Source organism: Mustela nivalis (genome assembly GCF_964662115.1).
Source record: "Mustela nivalis genome assembly, chromosome: 6".
Taxonomy (NCBI): domain Eukaryota; kingdom Metazoa; phylum Chordata; class Mammalia; order Carnivora; family Mustelidae; genus Mustela; species Mustela nivalis.
The window spans coordinates 134,577,277-134,604,856 of NC_139025.1; the positions used below are offsets into that span (position 1 = coordinate 134,577,277).

A 27,580-nucleotide genomic window follows, 5' to 3' on the forward strand; every position below is an offset into this window, starting at 1 on the left:
ACCACGAGTGAGAGGAGAAACCCCTTTATATAATCTTCTGAAAAGACTGGGCTAATAATTAAAATCCAAAGTACAGTATATTTAACAAAATAGTAAATATTAAACAGTGAATACTTAATAAAGATCTCACCTTTTCCCCCCAAATTGGCGGCAATCCACAAAAATATACTTTTTAATCTGGTGACCATACAATACATAGGTACTTACATCAAAGGTGATAATATATTTAAGATGCTATATACACAAAAGAGTTTGGCTCGACTTTTAATTTACATATAGAATAATAAGTGTTCATGGCTTTTTTTCCCAAGGTTCTGCTTGCAAGATATTTTTGTTTTTTTCCCCTCTTAACATAAATCTAAAAAGTTAAAACAAGATAAAGCTATTCTCTTTAAAAAAAAGTTACAACATACAGCTTTGGCTTATATAAATAATTCATAGCAGAATGTGTTCAAAAGTAGTGAATACAATTTTATATATAGTCATCAATTCATAAGGGTGTTTTCTTTCATATAAAATATACATGAGCTAAAATCAGTTTCTTTAAGATATGAATGTAAAAAGAAACTTCTGACATAGTCCAATTATAGCTTAATATATTAATTTATTTTGTTAATGCTCTATATTTCTAGGCTAGTATTTTCTGAATATCTCATGCGTGTTTTCTACTCTCTCTCTTTTTTATTAGCTAAAGATCACTTCTTTGACCCAATACATTTTTTGCACGTGCAAAACAGTTATGTGTGGGGCTTTTTTGTTTTGTTTTAAAATATCAACAGCCCTTCCCATGCACCCCTCTGCAACAGAGACCCATGCCAGGCTGGGTAATTAATATAAATGACATTTTATGTACAGTATTGCTTTCTTGGTTCCTGCTTTTCTACTGCTCTGTTCTACAAAGCATTTTTCTTAAGTAACTACAGTCACTGCACAGTTAAATAAAACAAGTAGGGGCCCTCTAGGTTTCTGCAAGCTAGTGTGGGAGAATTATATATGGGTACACGTTTCTCTGCAAAAACTGGTTATCTTATGAAACAAGTAGTCCAAGGAAGTGCCAGACTAGAATCTGCCTACAGGGCGCTTTGTTTGCCACGGGACGTACATCTGCAGATCTACGAGGCAGGTAAGTGCCCGATTCTGTATGTAACACACACCCACACACACACACACACACACACACTCACACCCACATACATATATATATATAAAGGGATATATATGTATGTATGTACATATAAATATAGTTAACTCATGTCCTTATTTACCGATGTAGATATGTAGGGCAGTTCGCTGCGGGATCACGAAGTAGGAATACCAGCCCAGGAGCCTTAGGTCACCCATGCGTCCATCCTCATTCGCTTGACGGAAGGGCTTTCTCTGTCCTCCGTGGTGGGGGGTCGGCCAAGCACGATTGGAGAATGGAAGTCGCCCCGTGGATCCTCCCGGTCACTCCCATCATAGGAGCTGCTCGAGCTGCTCAGACTGTCCACAGGGGAGCGCCCCATTTCCTGCCAGGGCTGGGGGGGCTGGGGGGGCTGTGGCGGCCGCCGGCGGTGGCTGCTGCTGCTGGAAGCCTGATGGGGTCATTCGATCCCGGGGAAGTGAAATTGGTTCTGACTTAATGTTGGTGTTTTGGTTGGTATTAATGGATAAATTCGAACCCTGAGATAACTGCCCTCCAGCACTGAAGGAAAGACAAGATGTTAGAGGGTTGGTGAGTGCATCTGTGTGACCGGAGTGATACTGCAGCCTCCACCCAACAGAGCCTGTCCAAATGCCCAGACTGGTTTTAATGACCTCTCCATGGGAGGAAAACAAAACCGGGGTGGCTAGTTCTCCTGCCCAAGCCCTTGGTCCTTCTGCAGATAAAGGAGCCGAAACTGTGTGTCCGCTGCTGTGCGTGGACCAGAACGGGAGAGGAAGCCTTTGGCTTCCCCTCTGCTCCAGCCCTGGGAGAGGCACCGCTCACTGCTTGCACAGTACCTGCAAGGCCGTCACCTGACCCTGTCTTCCAGGGGAGGGCACCGCCTCAGACAGGCCACTCAGAGTAGCAGAGCCTGCATACAGGCTTCTCCCCCGAGCTGAGCGACCCTTTCAGCTCATGGTGTGTTCATTTAGGATGAACAGACCCCCAAGGGCCAATGGGTGAAGAAATGCAAGGAAAACCACCTTGGCTTTCTCCACGGACAGGACGGGAGGAACAGTAGGGGGTGGGCATCTTGTGTGTGGAGCCAGCTAGCTACTGGGTTTCATGTGGATGATCCCAGCCCACTGCCCACACCGTCCCTCACCGAGAAGAGTTCAACGCAGAGAACATTCGTTCTGGGCAGGGTGAGGGGACAGGCGTGAGAAAAGCTTACGGTGGGGCCCAGGGGTATCCAAAAGCCCTAGTAGCAGGGAGAATGTGGGGGCCGCCTGTGCCTCAGTACCCCTTGGTCACCATCTCCAGAGAAGAGAAGCCTTGCCTCCTGAATCTCTTCAGGGAATGCCTAGTTTGAGCAGGACCCAAGCTATTATCCAGAAGCACGTAAAGGAAATATTTTCTCCAAACACTTGTACCACATAAAGAAGAAGTCGTCCTAGGACCGTCATGTGACAGTCAACAGCACCAAAGACTGTAACTGATAGAAAAATAAAGTGCAAGGGCCGGGAGGAGAGATTTGGAGACAATTTCCCGTTACTCACACCAGAGAGCAGAGGGTGGCTTGTCCTAAATGGTGCTGCTGCCAGGCTGACATCTGTCCCAGAGACAGCATGCCCGGGGAGTTGAAGCCCTGCAGGGCGGACAGGTCTGGGCAAGTCAGTGAGTAATCTAGAACAAAGAGAGAAGTATCACTCGTGTGAGAGAGAGAAGGCCCAAGCACAAGCCGGTTACCCCAGCTGCAAGAAGCCAGGTACTTCCTAACTAAAACACACACGTCCACACCGACAACAGTTTTTCTTTCGGCAGGTCCTAGCTGCATTTGCTTGTCTGGGATTATCTCGATAAAGTCAGCCTCAACTCTGTGCTACGTGTTTACAGTCTCCTGTCTCACAAAAGGTTGAGATCCTTTCTCCAGACTTGTAAATAGAAATAATGGCAGGGCCATTGCTAAGGGACGTGCGCACGCAGCGGTCGCCTGACACGTGCGCACCGCTACCCCCTGGGAAAAGCAGCGACAGACCGGATGGAGCCTAGAGCAGCAGCTCTTCTCTTCCCGAGAAGAGGGGAGCAGGAAGGACACAGCAGCCCTCCTCGTGTGGGGCCAGCTCGGCGGCCAAGTGAAGGACGCCGGCACACAGCGGGTGAGCAGTGGTCGCTCGCGGCCGGGGCTGTCTGAGATCGCTGACTGCGCGCAACACAGCTTCAAGTTCATGAAAAAACTTATGTGTGACAAGAGTGTAACAGAGAATGTGGCTCATTTCCTCAGAAAGGCTCAGTCATAATCACTCTGGCCAAGACCCAGGACATTAGGTATCGTTCACACGTCGAGCTATTTCAGTTCTTCATTAACACTTGTTTTTTCCATTTACTTTCAAAGAGAGGTGGCAAAAACCCTTCTACTTTTAACTGTTTTTTCCCGTCTCAAGGGAGGTATTTAAGGAAGCCCATCTTCCTAGTGCATTAACATTCATAAAAAAAGGGACTCAGAGGAAAGAACGTAGCTGCTGCTTGGGATCCTGCCGGCCTCCACACTCTGCTCCCGCCACGCTCTCCGACCGCCTCAGCCACTCCCCGCCGAGGTGCGCAGGGGTCCCGCATGCACACCGGTGCCCCCTGCAGCCCCCAGCTCTTGACCTCTAGGTCCACCCAGCTACCTCCTTGGTATGTTCATTTGGATGAACCAAATGAACCCAAGCTTGAACTCCAAACCCCTCAAATCTGACACCCGACTGGAATCTTCTCCTCCAAACCTGCTCCTTATCTTAATAAATGGCACCGATATTCACCTCGGTCGTGCCAGAAACCTGTGGGTGTTCTTGATACTTCTCTCCGACTTCCAGCGCCAACCACCAAGGCCCGTCAGTTCTCTGTGTTGTCTCTCAAACCTGCCTGTTTCACCAGCTTTCCTGCCACCGCTCTCCTCTGAGCCATCAGGATCCACTACCTGGGCCACCATGCGAGCCTCCGGACGGTCTCCTAGCCCGCAGCCTTGCCCCAGGAACACTAGCCAAAGTGATCTTAAAGTAACAAATGGGCTCACGATACCTCTCTGCCTACACTTTCTGGCTTCCCTGTGCTCTCAACATCCAAAATCTTCAACATGGCCTAGAAATTGTGACTTACCTCTACAGTTTCCACCCTTCACAACCTGCGCCATCCCGATCCCGCCGTGCTCCCTTCTCCCCGGAACAATCTCCCTGCCCCGCCCCGCTGAGTCACGGGTGCCCCTCTAGCGAGGTTTCTCGTAGCTCTTAACACGACTGTGGTACCTGATTCTCACAGCGGTCTGTCCCAAGTTCCGCTGTGAACCGTACACTCCCGCGTGCCCAGCCCCACAGCTGCCACCCAGCGAGTGTTCAGCAGGCGTGTGCTGAATGGACACACGAGCAGGGCTGCGGAGGGACCTTATGAGGGGCATGACAGGACAAAGCACCGGGGCTCTTCCACATAAAAACTTGCACTTTTGGAAATGTTGATCCCACCTTCATCCCTTTCCTGATCATTTGGCACGAGTCTGACTCTGCACAGAAAGGCAGCTGCCAAACTACAGAAAGATGAAGGTGGACGTGTTTAAAAAGGGCAACGAGACAGAGTAAAAATAATGTTTTTTAAGATTAAGCTTCACACATGCTCTGAAAATGAGCACAGAGACTGAGTCACAGTTAAAAGAAGGAATGAGACTGAGGCCAAGTCTCAGTTTTTATGTTTTGGTAATTCCTTCTGGATTTTTAAAAAACAACTTCATGCTAATCCAACAGCATTTCTTAAGCACGCACAGTGGCACAGGGACATATCCTGGAAAACCCGTCATGAAAGCTCAAGAAACTGCTCTCGCTCCGAACCAGTTCAAGTGCCACCTTCCCCGCTGGAGCGCTTCTGAACCTTTCTGGTCGTGCTTTCCCCCTTCTTTCCTCACGCTCTCAGGTCTCAGAGCACAAACTACTAACCTCAGCCGCTTTGACCTCAGCTCCGGCCTGTATCCCGAGCTGGCACGAACCTGGGACAAAAGCTCTGTCCCTGGCATATGGGCGTGCCTACAGCTGGCGATCACCACCAGGACACAGAATTTCTATGAACATGTTATCTCTCGCTTCACTCTAAATTTGCACTTAATAGGTTTGGGCATTTTTTTCATATTGATTGTTAGAAAAGGTAGTGGACATTCTCCTAAGAGGCTTTCTTTTTTCAACAAAACCTTTTAAAATTCTGTTTTAAATGAACTACACAGCATTAAAGTGACAAGCAAATGTATCAATGGCTGCAGGGAGCGTCAGACAGCAGTGTGAAAGCACCGTGTTAAAGCATTTACTCTGAAGGCTAAAATTAGATGGTTTTTATTACAGTCTGCTTATAAGAATCCTGAAAGGATGAATACCCTGCACTGCAGTCTGAAAGCTGACAAGGTATCGCTTAACTATTTCCTTCTTTCCTTCTTCCTTTGAAGCATCAGGTGTTTGGCTCAGCGGGTAAGAAGGCGAAACCACACCTGCCAACTTTCTGCCTCTCCCCAGAACGGCTGATCTGGAAGAAACCTGCCACGTGCCGGGCCTCTGTGGACAGCCTGCGTGGCCCACGGCACCTCTCCGGTCACTCAGCAGTGCTGACTTTGCCTTACAGACCCCCGCAATAGGTGTTGTAAGATGAAACGTCTAAGTAAACATAAATGAGTGAGAAGCTCCTCTCAGAAGGGAGGAATGACTGACTGGCTCTGAGGAGAAACAAGAAATGTCCTGGTTTTGCTCCTGAGGCACAAGGGACAGAAACTAAAAAAGGTAGGTACACAGAGGAATACACCAGCTGCCCGGCGCAGCCACGCACGTGTCCTCTTCCGGAGTCCCGAGTCCAGGCGGAGGCCGTGCTCCCCCCAGCAGGTCAACACCTGCCAGCCTGGAGGACTGCAGCGAGACGCACCAGAGAAAATGCCAAGCGGCGCTCTCGTCCTGTCTGGTCACAGATTCTGGGAACAGCTCTCTGTTTCTTTGTCAGGGTAAGTAAAAGCGGACACTGGGAAATCATTCCACAATGTATTTTTTTGTACGTTTTTCAAAGCTAACCTTTGTCTTTTAATATGCCCAAATGTGACTCTAAAGAACTGGAGATGATTGATTTCAATCAATATACTTGTAAAAAAAAGAAAATCACAAAAGCACATGGTGATCACCAAACAAAGAAGTACGAGCCACAGAAGGCAAGAGAGCAGGCTTAACCAGTGTTGTAGGCGGTCGGCATGGCTGAGTACACGAGTCCCTGCAGAGGCAAGCTCAGGGTGGTCACAGACACGACTGGGGTAGCTAGAGGCTGAGTGGTGTGAGAACTGCTTATCCTTTGGGTATTCTGTGAGAGACTAGAAAAAAGGGTCATTATTTGAGTATTTATATTCAGCCTTAGTATTTTAAAAATAACATTCAATTTAAAAGTGACATTTTTCACAGTTTTATGATGTGAACGTCATTATGTCTTAAAGCAGTGATGATGTGAAAAAAAAACCTTAGAAATACTAATGTGAACTAAATATTTAATTTCAAGGGACATAGTTTTACATTAATTATTCATTTTCCCTTGTCTTTCATAGTGTTTATCGGTGGCAAGGATATATCCTTAAAACAGAAACCTGCACTCTGGGTGAGAATGCTTTGATGTGTTACCATAAATGAGGACTTGCTGGCACTAAAATACCACCAGGCTGCCCCAAATCAAACATCTAGGTTTTCGAGCTGAGGAGAGCCAAAAGTCTTTTGTATCCTGAGAGTGTAAGTAAGTTTAGGGATCGAAACCACTTGCACCGGCAGCATTCCCATGTTAGCGTGCTGTGAGGTCCTGGCTTCCTATAGTACAGTTTGCTTCCAGTTTTCCTGCCCTGCGCTCCTACAGTTGCTACACCCACACCCCCACACCCCATGCCCCCCACACCCCCCGGTGCCCCACGCCCATACAAGCTCAGCCTCCCCTACTGTCACCCCCCCCCCCCCAGTGACCTATTTCTTGGCAGCAGGTTCCAATACACATCCCTGCTCAGGCTCCCGACACTTCTGAAAGGAGAGGCTTTGCGTGGAGAGCTTGTAACTAGCGCACTTCTCATGAGACGGCGAATGGGGCAACACTAAATGCTCGCTGACCGACTCCATCTACACCATATCCTATCTGCACCGGGAGTGAAAAAACCCAACTACTGAATAATCAAGTCAGCCTGACATGGCCACTCTACGTTTCGGGGGTGACAGCACTTTCTCACGACAGGGGCTTCCGGGAATGCTCCAAAAGCAGGCTCAGATAAAGAGAACAGACTCCATGATCCATGGGTTCAGCACCCAAGAAGGCCAAAGCACAACTAGCCCAGGGCTTTTAATATAGAGACATCACCTACGTTTTTCTCCCCAATTCCCGACTCCCTAAGGTTGGGGGGGGGGAATCATTTCACTTTTCTGAACCTCTCTGTTTGCACAGTAGGGAAGACAGTGATCTTTGTGCTGCCGGCCTTGGGTACTACTGGGAAGCTCTAATGAGCCAAGAGGTGGGAAGTGCTCTGGTGACTGGAGTACCACCCAGATGTAAGACAGTATCCTTAAATGACTCTCCTGAGAAACCCTGTGGCCCACATTTCTATGTCACTTCAGATCCACAGGTGAGACCCCTGGAGCTACCACAAAGCGAGGTTGTTTAGAACAGCAAGGCTTCTCAAGGCATCTCAGCAGCCCGGCTCTCACCATGAGAGTCTTTCTTCACCTTGTGGTTTTCAAAGATTTAGAAATTTATCTTTGAGATTCTGTAACTGGGGAGTGAACTTTAAGTGGGTGGAAGTCAGTGTATGGTAAGTGGGAACACATGTTCATCTCAGCATCAAGTTAATAATTTTAATGAGTTTTTGAGGTAGAGATATACTTTGGACTTAATCTGGAAACTCAGAGTCAGACAGTAGGCGAAAGAACACAGCATGACCCAGTTTGGCCTAACTCTATCCATGCCAGGGCTTCAACTCCATGGCAATCTCCGGGCATGACCTCAAGAAGAGGTGGTGTGTATGTGTGTGTGTGTGTGTGTGTGTGTAACAGTGAATGCCAATATATCGGCAGGATGCATCAAAGCTCCGAATCTCCAAGGCATTGATTTTTCTGAGTAAGAGACTTGTGGGACCACTAGAGGGCAACATACTGCTACAGAATTGAAAGGAAACACTTGTGACAACTAACTTCTTAAGAGTAAACAGTCGAAGACAAATCATTTTATCTTTAATTATAAACTTCCATTTTCTAATTATTACCATATCACTAAATAAAGTATTTCCCCAGAAGAAAGTCTAAATCTGCACATGATATAATCCAACACCACAGTTGATGGCACACTAGTATATTTTAGTTTACTGAATACAAAACCACATCTCAAACTGTGAGTGATCACGAAGTTAAAGAATGATCTCTTAGTTTAAGGACAGAACACAGACAACCTTATCTAAAAAGACAGAAACTGTGCAAAACACACCAGCATGCATATATATGTAATAATAAAATATAAATAAAACCAACAGATGCCTTCCCCCCATGCTCTGATGCAATCTGAACCCTTGTCCATGCTACAAACTAAACATTTTGAAGTTTTTCTCCCTTAAGGTCACTAATTAGCAACTGACAGAATTTATATGATTTCTGTGAATTTTGGGTTTTAGTTCCCAAAGAAGAGATAAAAGTTATTTTTAGTCAAATTTATTTTCTAGAAGAGAAGCCAATAGAAATCATTTATTTTAGAAAAAAGAAATCATTTATTTTAGAAAAACTTTTAACAACAGAGTATGTCCTGATACAAAAAGGTAAATTTGTGTATATTAAATTACAGACATTCCTTTTAGCAAACAGGGAATCCCCCTTATGGTTCAGATCATCTCATGCAGTATGAAATAATTCCAACTCTGAAAAAAGTGACCTCACCAAAAATGATGTAATCTTTTTGAAAGAAAGAGAAATAACACAAGACCATGTGTTACAATCTGAGGAACTTTGAGGGTGAAGTCATTTTCTAAAAATATGTTAATAATTTGGGGAACTATATAAGGTATTTTATATCCTTCCTTAAAAAAAAATCTTTAGCAAGTGTCTTGTGATCATTGACAGCTATTGTTTTTAAAGGCTCTGTTCCAATGTTCCCTCCAACAAACAAAATGGGTCAAGATATACAACTATAAGCAGAAAAACGGGATGGACTCAGTAGTACTAGATTGGTTCCGTTATTAAAAGTGCTTGGATAGTGTTTAATAACAGCAAGAAAAACTGTGTAACAAAGGGAACACTGGTTAGATATAAACACTTAAGAGAATTCGTACTTTCCAGATCTTTTGCAACTTCCTTCAAGCAGAAACGCACACTCACCAATTGGAGTCACCAACTCCAATTCTTCTTCCTCCGACTGCACTCCGCACATGAGAGGGATACGGGAGTTACTAAGACTGTTGATACTCAAAAATAAAATATTTCCTTAGAAAAACACGTTATTCGGACACTAGCAGTTGCTTGGAACTCTAAAGAGATGATAAAATATAAGCAGTGAATACAAATATAAATTATTTATCGTATCTCCACTAGTAGCTGCTTTCAGAAGAAAGATTCTTCGGATTCTTGCAGGCCAGGCTTTAAAGCTGCCCCCCTCCCTGGCTTCGTCCACTCCTGTGTCGGCCTCACCCACATACCGCCGGGCTACCGCCACTGTGTTTAAACAGAGTTCCTCATCATGACACCAGTTTATACTTGAAACCCTGAGAGTACTTCGTCCTCGCATCCGTAGCCCACCTGGTCACACACGTCCATTATTTATCTCCTAGTTGTATGCTTTTTGGTCAGCAGGAATTATTTTGTTTTCTAATTTCCCACCGCAGCTAGCATAGTGTTACAAAACAAGAAGAACTCCAACAGTAGTTCATAACAGTCTTGGATAACACGGATTTGGATGCAAATACAGCTTTCGTGTGTATAATTTCGCTGCGGAAAAACAGTAACATGTATGAAGCTAATGAGACTGGAAGAGAACTGAACTGATAAATCACGTCCAGAAAAGAGATGAAGGACACATATTTGCTCTTCTCCTAAGCATTCAGAAAATACTAACATGCTAGAAATAATCTGCTAGCTAGTGCTTTCTTATTTTACTTGAAGGAGTCAAGTTTCTCTGTCAATCTACGGAAGTCTTTGTAAGCATCAGTGATGGAGGAGACCCGGATCCAAAAGCCAGCCAACCTGCAAACAAACGGTAACACAGGCAGGCTGGTTGCCAACTCTGAAAAACAAGCGCCCAGCCTACAGCTGCTGTCTCAAATGTGGGCGAGAGGCCCTTCAGCGGCAGAGTTACACAGATCTTCACAGGCCTCCAACCACAGGACCCGCATGCAAATACCGCAGGTAAGTGCTGTGTGGTTTCCACTTGCACCTGCCAGGCCAAGGGTGTAAAATAGTTTATATGGCAAATTCTGAGTCTTCTAAGAGCTGCTTCATGATCTCTGAAAGAAAGCCCAGACAGAGATAGTTCTGACCAGCAGCTGAAGTCCTCCATGCAGGTCTGCCCTTACCTTCTGCAGTTGACTGAGCCTTAAATGAAACTTTCTGTAGCCTCTCTGAAAGACAGGGGCAGGTGTTCGACATCCTGTTCCTAAACGGTGAGCCAAATGACTACCCTGAATGCCCACATGTTTTTCTTTTCGGGGTTACCTGTTACACCTGTGTGTATCTTTAACTCGGTATCCTGCAATAATTTTACCCCTAGAGAGCGGCTGTGAAGAGAGCGCACCATCACAGCACACACCCCAGCACCACCCCACCCGGGTCTGCCTCTCAAAGAAGCACGAGACAACTGTCAAACTGACAGAGGAACCAGCAATAACTGAGGCTACAGGACTTCACCTGGATTTCACCCGTCTTTCATTGATGTCCTTTTTCTACTCCAGGACTGGATGCTGCATCCCACATGCCCTTACCGGTCACATACCCTTCGTCTCCTCTGGTCTGTGACCGCTCCCTCCATCTTTCCTCATTTTGCATGACCTTAAAAACTGCAGAGTAGGGGCGCCTGGGTGGCTCAGTGGGTTAAGCCGCTGCCTTTGGCTCAGGTCATGATCTCGGGGTCCTGGGATTGAGTCCCGCATCGGGCTCTCTGCCCAGCAGGGAGTCTGCTTCCCTCTCTTTCTCTCTGCCTGCCTCTCAGTCTACTTGTGATTTCTCTCTGTCAAATAAATAAATAAAATCTTTGGATAAAAAAAAAACTGCAGAGTACTGGGTGGATATCTCATGGAACGTCCTGTAATTTGGGTCTTAAATTTTCTTGGATAGAGAGCATGGATTTTTGGAAGAGTACCAAAGAGGTGATGTGACCCTCTTAGCACATACCAGAAGGTATGTCAGTTCATTATTGGTGATGTTAAACTCGATTGCTGGTGAAAGTCGCGTCTTTGAGGACTCCCTACTACAAAATTACTATTGTTCCCTTTGTCAGTTATTTGGGGAGAGACATTTTGAGGCTATGCAAACACCCTGTTTTTCCTTAAACTTTCACTCACTCATTTTAGCATCCATTGACCCTGTCTGGCCATGATCTCTGTACTGTGGTAATGACAGTGATGATTTGCTATTTCTCCCATTCTTTCTACATGTAATAATTAGAACTCTTCTCTAAGGAAGAGCTGTTTCTTTCATCATTTTTATCAATAACAGACTTGGTATTTTGTATTCCTTGGGTACTAATCCAATACTATTGTTACTTATTTTGTTGCTTAAATTGTTCTAGTTTGGGCCACTGGAGCTCTTCAGAGAGGCTGGTTCCTGTAAGCATTTCACCTGCACTTCCTTATCCTCTGGCACCTCCGACTCATCCTGTATTTTCATTGCTCCCACTCTATAATCAATCATTTCTCCAAGGAATCCTGATTCCTTTTATTGGAGAATGTTTAGAAACGAAGATCTGAGTACTAGGTGTGTTCAGTTATCAGGTGCCATTACCTGAAGGGTCTGTCGGTAGAGCTAGGAAATATATGAGGTACACTATTCACGTGTATATACATTGATATTTCTCTATCTATGTTAAGAAAGTAAGTTCATACTGAAACTTCCAACAATAGCCCAGAAACACAGTGTTCACTGTAGCCTTCCTTCCCCAACCCCAACCACCTTGCTTATTTGTAAGTCACCCCCCCCCAACAATGAAAAACCTGGCTTTATCTACAATGTATTCACTGTTTGAGTGTTGTCTAACAAATGTACCCTCTTGAGCACAACGACTTCCTCATTTTTTTGTTTTCTCTATCTAGAGTTAAAACCGTTTCCAAAGTTACTGAGAGCTCCTTCCCCGTCCCCTTCCGGATCATCCTGTCACAGACTTGTACTACAGCCATATTCATGTGTCACAGTCTGTATTCCATCTGCAGTTCCCCTGGAATCCTGGTTGATTTTTAACCGCATATAGTAAAACCACTCTTTGTACAGTTTTATGAGTTTTAACAGAGGCATAGACTCATATGTACACCCACCAGCACAGGATCACTGAAGAGTTCCATCGCCTCAAAAATTCACCTCACATACCCTTTGCAGTCAACTCCTCTCTCCATCCCTGGCAACTACTGATCTGTTTTGCATTTTGCAGAATGAAATATAAATAGAATCAAATGCTATGTAGTCTTTTGGATCCAGCTTCTTTCACTTAGCAAAACTCATTTAAGATCATCTATACTGCTGTGAATAAGTGGCTCGTCCCTTTTTTTTGCTGAGCAGTACTCTTTGGATGTACCACAGTGTGTATATGCATCGATTCTTCTGTTGGAAGGACATCTAGGTTGTTCTCAGTTTTTGGCAACTGTGAAAAATACAGATTTCTATAAGCACAGTTCTCCGAGAGGACTGTTGGGTTGTATGACAAGTATATATTTAACTTTGTAAGACGTTGTGTTCTGTTTTCCCAAGTGGTGTGTGACTTTGCTCTAAGCATGAATATACGAGAGTTCTTGTTGCTCTGCATCCTTGTCAGAACTTGGCATTTTAGAATGCTGGGTTTTTGTTTTGTTTTTAAGTAGCCCTCATCGGGCCTTGAACTCGCCTTGAACTCTGATATCAGCGGGTCTTGAACTCTGATATCAAAACCTGAGCTGAAATCAAGAGCTGGACACTTAACCGACTGAGCCAACCAGGCACCCGAGTAAAGCTGACCCATGATGTTACATTTTTTCAGGTGTGCAACACAGCAGTTCCCCAACTCCATACAGTATGCTGTGCTCACAAGTGTAGCTTTTCCATCTGTCCCCATACAATGCTATCACAGTACCACTGATTTTATTTTTTAAATCTTAGCCATCCTAATAGATGTACAGTTGTATTATCATAGAAGCAGGTAGGTCCTTTACGAGTATGTGATTTGCAAACAGTTTCTCCTCATCTGTAGGCTGTCTTTTTATTCTCTGGGTAGGACCTTTTACAGAGTAAAACTTTTTGATAGTGAAACTATTTTGATAGCATCAATATATCAGAATTTTCTTTATGGATCGTGTTTTTGGTGTATTGTTTCTTCCAAAATTTTCTTCTAAAAGTTTCAGAGTTTTGTATTTTATGCTTGAGTCTATGATGCGTTTTTAGTTAATTTTTGAATAAGGTATGATTTGTATTTTGAGGTTTTATTTTTGCATATGGATGGTGAACTGTTCCAGGAGAGTCAGTTGGACCAGCTATCCTTTCTCGGCTGAACTGCTTTACTGCCTTTGTCAAAATACAACAGAATATATCTGTGTAGGTCTATTTTCTGGGCTCTCTGTTTTGTCCACTGGCGCCCACCTTTCTGCCAGTACCTCTTTCATTCTTGATATTGATAACCTGTGCCTTCTCTTTTAATTTGGTCAGCTTGGCCAGAAGTTTAGCAATCAAAAAACTAGGCTTTGCTTGATTGCTTTTCTCTATTGCTTTCATTTTAAATTTCATTTATTTCTGAATTTTTTCTTTTGATTGCTTTGGGTTAAGTTTTTGCTCTTCTTTCTTGAGTTTATGAGTTTTAACAAAAGTTTACTGATTTAGTACCTTCTCTTTTCTAATATAAACATCAAATGCTGTAAGTTTCCCTCTCTCATATACATACATATACACACACATACACACATACATATTTTATAATTTCTCCTAAGATTTCCTCTTTGACCCAGAGATTATTTAAAAGTGTGTTAATTTCTCAATATATAAGGATTTTTCCTTTCTGTTATGATTTCATTATGATCAGAGAATATAATCTAGTTGATTTTAACTCTTTGATATTTGTTGAGATTTACTTTATGGCACAGGTAATGGTCTATCTTGGTGAATGTTCCAAGGGCCCTTAAGAAAAATGTTATGCTCTGCTGTTGTGAAGTGTCCCATAAAAGTCTATTAGAGTACTGGTGAGGCTGGTTGAGTATTGCTCAGGTTGTCCAGATCCATACAGATTTTTCTGCCTGCTTGTTCTGCCGATTACGGAGAGAAGAATGTTTAAGTTTCCAGCTACAGTTGTGGATTTTTCTATTTCACCTTTTAGTTCCATCAGTTTTTGGCTTACAAATTTTGAAGGCAGGCTGTTACATGTGTATACATTAAAGATACTTATTTCTTGGAAAATGGACTGTGTGAAGTCCTTCTTTATTCTTGATAATATTCCTTATTGTGAAGCCCATATTGTCTAAAATTAATATTGCTACACTAGCCTTTTTGTGGTTAACATTTGCATAGTATGTTTTCTCTATCTGCTAACTTCTGCCTTTATATTTAAAGTAGGGTTTCTATAGACTGTGTATAGTATGACCTTCCTTTTTTTAAAATTAATTAATTTTTAAAATAAACATATAAAGGGGGTGCCTGGGTGGCTCAGTGAGTTAAAGCCTCTGTCTTCGGCTCAGGTCATGATCTCAGCGACCTGGGATCAAGCCCCGCATCGGCTTCTCTGCTCAGCAGGGAGCCTGCTTCCTCCTCTCTGCCTGCCTCTTGGCCTACTTGTGATCTCTGTCTGTCAAATAAATAAATAAAATCTTTAAAAATAAATAAATAAATAAATACACATATGATGTGTTTTTATCCCCAGGGGTACAGGTCTATGAATCGCCATGACCTTCCTTTTCTTAAACAATCTGACATTTTGTCTTTTAACTGATGTTTACGACCACATTCAGTGTGATTACTTGTATGGTTGGATTACAATCTACAATGTTGTTAGCTGTATTTATTTGCCTCATTGTCTCTTTGTTGTATTTTCCTGTTTTCTCCCATATCTTGGGCTATTCGAGCATTTTTTAATAATTCCATTTTATCTCCTCTATTGACTTTTTATACCTCTTTCATAAATTGTTTTCTGTAGTTGCACTAGGTTTTATAACATACATCTTTAGTTAACTAGAGTTTACCGTCAAGTAGATATCATATTAGGTGTAGAGTAAGGGCTTCGAACAGTGTGTTTACAACTTTGCTTCCTGTCTTTTGTTGTCCTACACTTTATTTCTACATGTATTATAAGCACCAAATTCATTCCCGCTATTTTTGCTTTAGAAAGTAGTGATCTTTTAGAACAATGAAAAAGAGAGATGCCTGGATTCCGGTTTCTAATACCAGTCTCCAATAATAAGGAACCAGGTTCCTTAGAGAAATGACTGATTCTGGAACTGGGGCAGGGAATATACAAGATGAGCCTGGAACACTTCATCATAACTGAAAAATTTTAAAGTAACCTTCATTATCCCCTCCCTGCCAAAAATAACCCCACAAGGATGAGGGTGTATTTTCAGAGGAACTGGAACCAAGTGAAAAGTCCTCGACAGCTAAAGCTGGAATATGAGCAACAGAATGAAACAGTATTTGTAGAACTATATGTTCGCAGAATTTAGTAGTATAAATATCCATAAGTCTGTATAAAAGTAAATCATTAAATAATAAAAGCAAACAGATAAATCACCTGTTCAGAAGAACTCCAAATAATTTATGTAGATATTCTGCCCTCAAGGAGGTAGAGCCCAATTCCCCACTCCTTAAGTATGGACCTTGCATAGGACTTCTTTCCAAAGAGGACAGTACGCAAAGGAAGAAGTGTAACTTTGCAGCACAGAAACCCATGCAACACTGCATCAGCAAGGTGACCAAGGTTGACAACAACAGTAATTACTCATAATGATACTATGTACCCTTTGTATGAGGTGATCAAAATGGCACACTTGAGTTGTGGCCTTCCTCCCTGAAACCCATAACCCCAGTCTAATCATGAGTAAAACGTGGGGAAAAAAGTCCCAATGGAAGGACATTCTACAAGATACCTTACTAGTACTTCTCAAAACTGTCAAGGTCATTAAAGCAAGGAAAGACTTAGAAACTATCACAGCCAAGAGGAGTCTGAGGAAACAGCCTACTAAGTGGGAAACAGCCTACTAAGTGTAATGTGGTGTCTTGGATGGGGTCCCAGAACACAAGCTATGTGGTTTAAAAACTAAAGAAATCTGAATAACGTACAAAAGTTCTGTGAATAATAATGTATCAATACTGACCTTTTAGTACTATGCAGTACTACCAGTACTATTGTACTATACTAATGCAAGATGTTAATAATCGGAGAAACTGGTATGAAGCATTAGGAGAACTTTCTGTACTATCTTTGTAATCTAAAATAAAAGGTTTATAAAATTTAGGGGAAAATAAATTGTGTTTTATTTTATCTTCATTTATTTCATTTCCATTGTTCTTTATTTCTCTGTGTTCTATATTTCTCTGTGTAGATCCAAGTTTTCGCTGGCATCACAGTCCCTTTGCAGAAGGACTTCCTTCAGCATTTTTTGCAGAACAGATCTCCCAGCAATAAATTCCCCAGATTTTTTTGTTTGAGAAAGTTTTTATTTCTCTTTCATTTCTGAAAGACAACTTTGCTGGATACAGAATTCCAGGTTGAGGGTTTCTTGTTTTGAATTTCAGCACCGCAGGTTACTCCACGGTTTTATAGCTTGCATAGGTTCTGAAGAGAAGTATGGTATATATTTTCTTTTTCCTTCTCTTTCCTCTGGCTGCCTTTAAGATTTTCTCCTTGTTGTCCTTTGCTTTTAGTAACCTGAAATGTGTGTGTATTTGTCCTACTTGGTGTTACTGTTTCTTCAAATATTTCTTCTGCTCTGTTCTCTCTCCCCTCTTTTTGGAATTCCAATGACAAATATGTTAAACCACCTGATAGAAGTCCACAGCTCTTGGAAGATTTGTTCTGCTCTTTGTTTTGCAGTTTGGGTTAACTTCACTGACCTACAGACCAATAGGTCTTTAGCGCTTGGTTGGAGTTCATTTAGTTAGGAATTGGGCTGAGTTGGAGCTCATGGGTGCAGTCATCACCCTTGGTGCCGCCACCATGGGCCCCGAATCCCTGCAGCAGGAAGTGAGGCTGGTTTGCCGGAAGTCGGTTTTTCTCCAGTGTGTGATCCATTCTCAGTCTGCAGCCTTCCCCTCTTGGTGCTGCGCCCCGGGCTGGGGCCTCTTGGGCATCTGCCATGCTCTTGGCGTTCACATTGTTCCTGCACCTCCGCCCTGGCTTCAAATGTTTTTCCTTTTCCATTTCTCAAGATACAATGGGAGGTCGCCAAAGGGCCTGGAGGGTGACACTTTCTGTCGTTCATCCCCTCACAGATGAACACTTCTGGTCCATAGGACAGAAAGGGGAGAAGGGTCCAGGCAGCACATTTTGTCCCTATTACAGGGGCTGCTCTTCCCTTTTCTCAGCCGTACATCATAGGGGAGACATCTTCAGGATGTTCCCAATCTCTTCTGTGAGCACCCAGTGGGGTTTGTGAAGAAAAAGCCTCCAAAAGAACTTGGACTTCACCTACATCAGAGTAGGTCAACTTTCAGTAGAGAAATGTACCTCGTATGCCAAGTCAGAGTGCCACTCTGGAAAATGTATACAATTTACAGCATGTACAAAACTGGCAGGTTTTACTTGAACAATAAAAGACTGAAAACAAATTATGTTTCAAGGAAAAACAAATGAATGCTTTAATTTACTATAATAAAATGTTATGACTGTGGAGGTACCAACCATATCAATATAGAAAGTTTAGAAACTAGAAAAGGAGAGAGAAAATTCCTATATCCACCATCCCAACATAACTATGATAATCAGTTTGGATTTCCCCTCCTTTTTATTTTCCACATGCATATTTTTTTGCATAGTTTTAAATTACAACTAAAAAGAAGTTCAGATGAAAATTTTCATTTACATAACTTTCATACTGTTGAATACATTGGTTTCTTCCTATTATTCATACTATAAATAAAGTTGCAGTGAATCTTTGCAAGTTCTAGTTCATTTCGTTAGGAGAGATTCCCAGGAATGGGATTTGTGGGCTCAGAGGCATGAACATTTTTATGACTACTGGGACATCTTTGCAAAATCTTTTCAGAAAGCTCATTACTAACTTACAATGCCATCATCAGTTTCCTCACACCTGCACTGGTTCTCCAGATCACAACACAAAGTGGTAATAGTTGGCAATTAGTGAGTTTGTGGTTTTCTTTTGTCATTTTTATTTAAATCTCCTGATACATCCTTTCCATTTTTCAAATACTAGTTGGGTTTCTTTTTTGAATTGTACATTTAGGTACATTAAAAAACCCACCTACTTATTAAATATTCCCCTTCCTCTTGCTTGTATTTTATTTTACTTCTTTACGGAATGAGAAAATCTTTTTATCTCCCTTAAGACAACTGGAGAAAAGTGGTTGCAAGCTCAGTGGCTTTTGCAGCTCACTGTGGAGGAGCCAGAGCTTTCCAGCTTTCTGCTCTGCCATCCTAGGCTTTTGCTGGTCTGTCCCCTTGACACAGTCGTGCTTCCTGATCTCAAGATGGGACTGTACATCCCGCTGCCACATGCAGACAATAGTGCCCAATGAACGGAGTCTTTGCCCAAAGACTGTTAAGTCTTTCTGAGAGTATGAATGTGTAATGTTTTCTCTCTAGATTTCAGGATAGTATAACACCTATACAATATACACTACATTCTCTTATCATTTGATTGATTGATTGATTGATTTTTAATATTTTATTTATTTATTTGACAAACAGAGATCACAAGTAGGCAGAGAGGCAGGCAGAGAGAAAGGGGGAGGCAGGTCTCCCACTGAGCAGAGAGCCAGAGGCAGGGCTCCCAGGACCCTGGGATCATGACTTGAGCTGAAGGCAGAGGCTTTAACCCACTGAGCCACCCAGGCGCCCCTCTCTTAGCATTTTAAAAGTACCTCCACACTTTGGTTTAGAATTCCTTTTAAAAATCAAATGTATCTATTTTAAAACTCATATTAACATACCACATAATACAAAATGGTACATAAAATAAAAACTTAACAATCAAGGCTTTAGCATAAATTTAAAATCTCCATGTATCCATTACATCAGGAAAAACAATACTGCCAAAACCCTGAAAAGGCTCTATAATTGGGCCCCCCGAACATTCCTGTTGTCCCACCTACCCAAAATAACCAGTATTATGACTATTACAGTGACTTGTTTTTCTTTACAGTTTTATCATCTATCTACACGCAATCTTAGCACATAATATTGCTTGGCTATTTTTCCAGCTTTATTTAGATAGAATAGAATAATTTTGTATTTGCATCCATTGTCTTTCATACATCATAGTCTGATGAAATTCAGCCACCATGCTAATTACTGCTATAGTTTCTTCCTTTTCATTCCAGTATAGAACTCCTTCACATAGACATACTATCACTTATTTATTTGTTCTACTGTTGACAGAAATTTGGATTATTTCTAGATGTTGCCTGTAACAGGCAATGCCATGCGCATTCCTTTATTTCCTGATGCTCATGGTACACATATGCATTTCTCTACAGTATATAAGGATGAATAAAAATGGTGGGTTGTAGAACCCATATATCTACTACTTTAGGAGACAATGTCAAAACAGCTGCATCAATTTGCACTGTAATCCTCAGGGAATGAGAGTTTGGAACTCTCACAATGAGAGTTATCAACACCTGGTATTATCAGCCTATTCTGCTTTGGCCATTCTGGCTGTTGTATGATGCTTTCTGTGATTTTAATTTTGCATTGCCTTGGTTACTGAGACTGAGTATCTTGTCACAGGCTTACTGGATACCCGGTAACTTCTTTTGTAAAATGTTCTCATGCACATTTTCAAAAATCAGATTTTTTTCATGATGACTTGTAAGTATTCTTGATAAAAAAGACCTCTGTGTGCTGTATGTATACAATCTACATTTTCTCACTGTCTTGCCTTTTTGTTCTCTTCATGGTGATTTTGATCAATAAAGATTCTTAATTTTACACAACCAAATCAATCCTTCTTTTACAGTTATGCTTCCTCTGATTTCCTATTTAACATGTCTTTCCCTATTCTAAGTTTGTCTCATGCTTAAAAACCTCAAAGATGCTTCTGCTTGCCTTATTACATGGGCCTGAAGCATCCTGTATTTTGGGAAGCAGGAGACTCAACAAAAATTAAAATAAGAACGAGGAGAACAGAGGCTCATCTATAAAAACATTATACATTTGAAAATTACAGTATCAGTAAAAATGTTCCAGTTTAAAGGTTAATTGAAACTATATGGAAGTGGTTCATGGCAAGCCTTTAAGCCTGGACTGAAAAATTAAAGTTATTATACAGATTATGTATAAAAAATTGATTTATTATACATAAAAAATGGTTGCTGGCTGAAATACTCTGTCACCAGAGAGCTTACCTCTATGTGATTAAATTCTCCAAAATTTGTTGATACTTTTTTTGTGGCCCAGCATGTGGTCAATTTTCAGTTTTATGTACACAAAGAACTTTTTTTTTTTTTTTTTTAAGTATAGAAGAACATATGGGGCACCTGGGTGGCCAGTCAAGTTAAGCGTCTGCCTTCAGCTCAGGTCATGATCCCAGGGTCCCGGGACTGAGTCCCACACTGGGCTCCCTGCTCAGCAAGGACTCTGCTTCTCCCTCTGCCCTGTCTTTCCTCTTCCCTCATGCTCTGACAAATAAACAAGCAAAATCTTAAAAAAGAGAAAAAAGGAACACAGTGTAAAGAACGTTTACTCTGTACTTTAAATGTAGATAACAACACTCTAGTGTATGGAAAGCAGATGGCGCAGATGTAGCTACTAGAAGGGCCTGTTAATCTCTGATTCACTCTACTTCTATGGTCTTGCCTTTTGGGGGCTTAACACAAAGTGTTAAAATACCCATGACAGATCATTTATTTTAGGGACAAAGTGACAGGAGCACACTGGACCCTCCCAATTTTTAAGGGCCCTGAACTTTGACTTCCCTGTCCCCCTAGGTCTCTGAGGCATCCTGCTCCACTGTGGAAGTGGCAACTACCACCTGCGGAAAAGCAGTCACTAATGCCAGGCTCACCCTCTTTGAGGATCTGTCTCCAACATTCCCTGGATCTTGAGCCAGGAATTCTTCATTATTTTGTAGGTTCTCAAGTGCTTTCAAGCAGATTTAAAAAATATTTTGCCTAGCATTTGTAGGTGTCTTCAGTGGAAGGGTTGGTCCCAATAATCAGGTCTACTATTATCACAGCACAAGCTTAATTGTCTTGTCTTTTTTTAAACCTCAATTTTAATTTCATTTATGGAAGGTTTCATTATCCAAAAGCTCTTTTCTATATATCATCTTAAGACCAGAAAGAAGATTTCCCAAAATGTTTTATGATACTAATTATGAAAGATGCTTTTTCATGAGGAAAAAAATGAAGGTTTCTATTATGAAATCACTTTGTGTAACCATATGTTACATACTAAGTTTAATGACTCACAAACAAATTAGCATTTTAAAGGCTCCAGTAAGTCCTACAGTGAAGAAAATTGCTTAGTTTTATTTAACACAAGGTTTACCAAACATTGATAAATCCTTCTTCTCATACAGTTCCAAGAAACATATCTGGAAAAATAGATTAGAAATCATTCTTTACTTTTAAATATTTTTTCCCTCTAAATTTCCCTGGGAATCTTAACTGTTTAATCTTTTCATTCATAAAGAGTATATCTGGTATAATAATGAGTTTAAACTACTTTTTCCAAACTACTAAACCAAAATGGCATCATTGTTGAAAATGAGCTAAAACATATTATCTGGCTCTTCCTCACAAAAATAACATTTTAAAAATACCCATGGCAGATCATTTATTTTAGGGACAATTTATAGTAAAAACACTTTAAACCCATGTATGCTCTAAGTATTTCACATAAATACATGCTTCCAGTTGGTATCTTAGTTGACATAAAAAGTCTACTCAGATCTAATTCTGTTAAAAAGCAGATATATATATATATATATATATATATATATATATATAGATAGATATAGATATAGATATATACATATATGCCATTTAGAATACAAGCCACACAAGTGGAGTAAGTAGCGTTACACACAGTCTAGGTAAAATTGGCATGTACGAGTATGAGTTAATGAAGAATCAGGACATACAATCTTGATGCATTATGAGATGCTGAGGTGTACCCTAAGAAGCAGGATTTATCTCTGTTTATACGTAATAATATAAACAGACTTTTAAATAACTCACTAAAGGGGTGCCTGGGGGGCTCAGTTGGTAAAATGTCTGCCTGTGGGTCAGGTTGTGATGCGGTTCTGGGACTGAGCCCCATGTCCAGCTCCCCAGTCAGCAGGTCAGCAAGGAGGCTCCTTGTTTCTCTCCTTCTGTCTCCTCTCTCTCCCCCAGCCCCCCATTCATGCAATGCTCTCTCTCTCTCAAATAAATAAAATCTTTAAGTTTCTCACTAAGCACTTACAATATTTTAATACTTACTTGAATTTTAAGTTTTAATAGAAATACATGTTCCCTAATCATGATTATTAACACTATTAACACTAAACACATTAGTTACCTAAGATGGGGGGAGGAAGGGCATGGGAATGGAACAGAGGTATAAAAGGGATTAATACACAGCAGACTGAGATGCTTTGTATGAAGTAATGACGATGTTCCATGATCCCAGGAGTAGGATTATGTAGTCCTCTAAACATAAAGGTCATGACAGGGAGAGGAGGCTTATAAAAAAAGAAAAATGAATGAAAACAACAACAACAACAAAAGAAAATGTATTTTGATGATGACAAAGTCTGAGTTTCAAATTACCAAAGGGAGCACAGAAAAACCAAGCAGCAGAGACAGAGTTTAGATTTACAGTTGCATGGCAGATAAGAAAAAATATTGATAAAAGCTTTTAGAAAGTGTAAAAAGTACAAAAAAAATGGGAATTGAAACACTTGTTTGACAGGAGTTAGAACCGTGTTTACAATATGCCAGAAGGATGAAGAAAAAAAAAAGAAGGAAAGTCAAGGGGAAAACACATTAGAAATCTTCGAAGAGTTAAACTCCATGGGGGAGGGGGGAACTATTTCGGAAATAAACCAAGAGGTACTTACAATTAACATTAAATGAAATAGAAATTCTCGAGTCTAGCCTTAGCTAAGCTAGGAAGTAGAAGGCAAAGTAAGATGGGCAGTACTGGGGGAGTACAAGCATATGGGAAGGTTTAACACAAAAAGAGTATGTATATGGGCATGCAAATAACTCAAATGAAGTTTAAATAAACTATAAATATTTGGAAATACACATATAAGTAAAGCAGCCTAATGTATAACTATTAATACTGTTATGAATTTTCCACAATTATGTTAAAAAAGATCCTACATTGGTCTTATATAATATTCCATCCAAAGCACAATTAATATGTGGCAGAATTAGGCATTTAACCTACCACTATGTTTTATAACTTGTCTCAGCAATATGTTTCTTTCTCATCACCTTAAATTAAGTTATTCAATTATCTCTGCAAATCTCTTGAGGCAGAAGCTCCTTACATTTTAATAGAATGAATGGGCTGAATACATACAAGTGTAAATTTTTCTTAGAAGTGTCTGTGTTCAGAAGTCTCCAGGAACACACGATATCTAAATCAGGGAGGAAAGTTTTTTTTTCCAGATACAATGATGATACAATGATGACAACTATGTTTATCACAGATTAAGAGACCAAGACCACTTAATGTGATGATAATCCAAAGGAATACAGTTATTCTTACAACTCTTTGACATATATGCCATGTTTCTGTAATGTTCAGTTCATAGTGTATCTTTGCCGGCACTCGGAGGTTGGGCAGACATATTTAAACATGTGTTTAAACTTGCTAGTCATCTTTGGGATCCTAAAGTAAAAAACAAAACAAAACTAACCCAATTTGGCTACAACTGTGACAAAATGTGGATGTTCTACAGGTAGCCACCAAAACAATGCTTTGAAGACAAACTTCTTAATAATCTTTGTAGCTCTAGAAGCAGGCCCACCATTTCTTTGTTATTGCAACCTCTCCAAAAACATTTCATGCTATTATAAAATGTATCATCTGCTAATGATCTAACTTTTGGCAAGAATAGATGATACAGAAATCTTCTCCTTAAGAAACTAGCTTGATGTAAAAACTGTATGAAGGCAATTGCATCTTTAGCAAAGAACAGTATCTGAAAGCACTTGAGGAAGCACTCAAGGCCAAGGTATAAAGAACAGAGCAGGGATGTTATTTAAAAATGTTAGGTATTAGTAAAAACACCCCTCAGAAGAAAATTAAGTCTACGAAGGGACATGTCTGTTCTAGTCATATACCCATTTTTCCCTTATCTGGTATAAGGCCTCATTTGAGGGACAATATTCCCTTTATCTCATATAGGGCAGATGCCTAGAAAGACAAACAGGAGTAATTCACGCACCCACTGGACTGCTTCCAGCTCCATTTGGCACTGTGAGGTCTGAAGTGCTCAACATCCCACCTAAAAATTTTGGAGAGGGAACAGAGAGGGCAGAGAATGAACATGAATTGGTTTTCCTTATCTGAACGAAGTAAACTGCACTCCTTTCCTAAAAAGCAAAAATAAAAACTAGCCCTAGACTGAATCTGGCATAACTGTGTAATATGATATAGTTAAATATACATATAAAAGCTCACCTATCAAGCTCTGGATACAAATGCTTTCCTGTATCAATATCAAAAAGTACAAATTCCTAAGAATGGGGTCAGTGCTAACAGTACTATTAAATTTGGGACTTAAAGAAGAGGAAACACTGTATTACAAAGAATAAAGTCATAAATGCTGATTTTTGCTGAATTCATGAACTCTAACTCCAGTCAGGTACATCTACTCTCTTATTTTTGACATGAGTGACTCACACTCGAACTTTAAGTCTTTGCTCATGATACCCTAATTAAATTTTCTGCCTGTCAAAGTATGGTTTCCCGTGAAAAGGAAAGTTATAGATGGGAGATTCTGTATATGGGTCCACTGTACCCAAGAGGATGCCACAGCGCCGCAGTAAATCCTCAAAAATATTCCTTAAAATGGAATCAATTATGTGGCAGTGACTCTCGCACATCATAGAAAATTAAAGGTAGCGAAATAAGAAACTGCTTATGTCAGCAATTCTTTTTCTTAAAGAACCAGCAGAAGAGAGACCACTACACACCTGTACTGCCGGTACTCGGCGGTCTCTGAGGGACTCCAGGGGATACATTTCTGTGCAGCGTGGCTTGAGGTGGAGACAGCATGCTTGAATCTGCTAATGTTGAGCTGGCGGCCAAAGATGGCGACACAAGTGAACTCCCTGGGTTAGTGTAGGACAAAGCATTAGGGCTGGTCACAGGGACTGTGACAGACATTGAGAAGTTTTGAGGTGGCAAACCAGGCTGTAAATAAAGAACAAGGAAGAGAAAACTGTTAGTTTCATTTTCATCAATATTAAATAAATAACTTACGAATTTTAATTTGGATAAGGTAACTCCACAGTTATTAAAAGTTGAGGACAGGGATAGTTTCTTACTAATCAACTGGTAGATTTAAGTTGCTTTCTTCAGAATTACATTTGAACATGAGTATGTCTGACATAAACTTTTCAATTTCCGTTTTATATATGAATACATATACACCACTATAAAGTGTGTGTGTGTGTGTGTGTGTATATATATATATATATATATATATATATATATATATATATATTTAAAACAGTCCTAGAAATGAAAATTAGATGTCAGAACCTGATATTAAAGTAGTGTTGTCAGATTTAGACATTACAAAATATATTGTTACCAAGTAAGCATAAAATTTGCATTTTAATAATCCAAACCAGTTTAGTAACATTACATTTCTATTGAGAGATTACAAATTTAACAAAAGGAGAAAATATGTACACAAATTATAAATTTAATACACCAAATGTGGGACATTATAAATCAGCCCTGGTTTAACTGACTGACATTCTTAATGGACAAAACTTAAAAAAAAAATCAAGTCATATATACAACACAATGCAATCTGAGTGTGATGAAATGCAAAGAAACCATCTAAACAATAAAATTAACCGCTGAAAACCTATCTTTAAATTGTATGAAGATTAAGTTATAATTATAAATGCTATCTTACTTCCCTCCTAAGTATTCCACACCCCCTTAAAACAGTATTTGTCATTTCTTCTTGTATTTCCTTCGTAGACCATATATAATATACTTGTTAACCATGAATATAACAGTTCTCTTTATAAAATCTCCATTATAGAGAAAGAAGAAAGCTTTCTTCTCTCCATATTTTAAAAGTGATTGCAAAGAGTGGTAACACTGCTAATTCAAAGTTGGAAGAACATAATTTATGTTCTCTATTCAATAGATTATTTCAGAAAGAAAATTATCATTCATTAACTGACATAAAACAATGGCTACATGACAAAAAATTTTTTTTTCAAAGGTAAAGCAATTTTATTTACACAATATTTTGCAGTTTAACATTTACTACAAAGTCACCAGCATCCATGTGAGGTCAGAAGGGATTTTATTTTATTTATGTTTTTAAAGAATAATAACTGTATTAGCACAAAAATACTTCCTTAAATCTATTTTTCATGAGCTTCTTATAGTAAAGGACTCCTTTGAAGAGATAATCCATGATGTATACTTCAAGGCATAGTTTTTAAGAGAATTAACTCTGACAATAAGATAAATATCAGAATCAGAACCAATTTGTTCCCTGAAGCCTACACTACAGATGCAGCTTTAGAAAATCAGATCCAAAATAGCTGTTTTAAGCAGCTCTTGCCAATGAGCTCCCCGTAAGAACTCTTTGAAGAACTATCAAAGAAGGATAACTCAAAAAACTACTGGTTTTCATGATGGTTAGATGTATGAGCATAGGAAAATTTTAAACCAAGTATTTGATTTGCAACCAGTTTAAAAACTTTGCTTCCTTAAATTAGTATCAAGCCAAGCCTCTCTTCCTCAATACCTACAATAAAAGAAAAGAAAAGTTTGGAGGTATTTTGCCAAATAGTTTTCGGACATTTACAAAGAACCAAAGAGTAAGTTACTACTATTACAGCAACTATACAAAATAATTAAAAATAATCCTGA

The 27,580-nt window shown here is 40.4% G+C and overlaps 1 protein-coding gene across 1 annotated transcript in view; it reads right to left on the minus strand.

Annotated features, from left to right (window-relative positions):
- Positions 1–634: 634 nt before the first annotated feature.
- LOC309867508 (myocyte-specific enhancer factor 2A-like) overlaps positions 635–27,580 on the minus strand; it is a gene marked incomplete at its 5' end in the record, with an annotated part of 98,699 nt that continues 71,753 nt past the window's right edge. The window contains 5 exon segments of the mRNA XM_082736425.1: positions 635–1,545; positions 1,547–1,684; positions 2,686–2,812; positions 24,897–24,956; positions 25,648–25,867. Coding sequence (XP_082592551.1) covers positions 1,329–1,545; positions 1,547–1,684; positions 2,686–2,812; positions 24,897–24,956; positions 25,648–25,867 — 762 coding nt within the window. The 3' untranslated portion in view covers positions 635–1,328.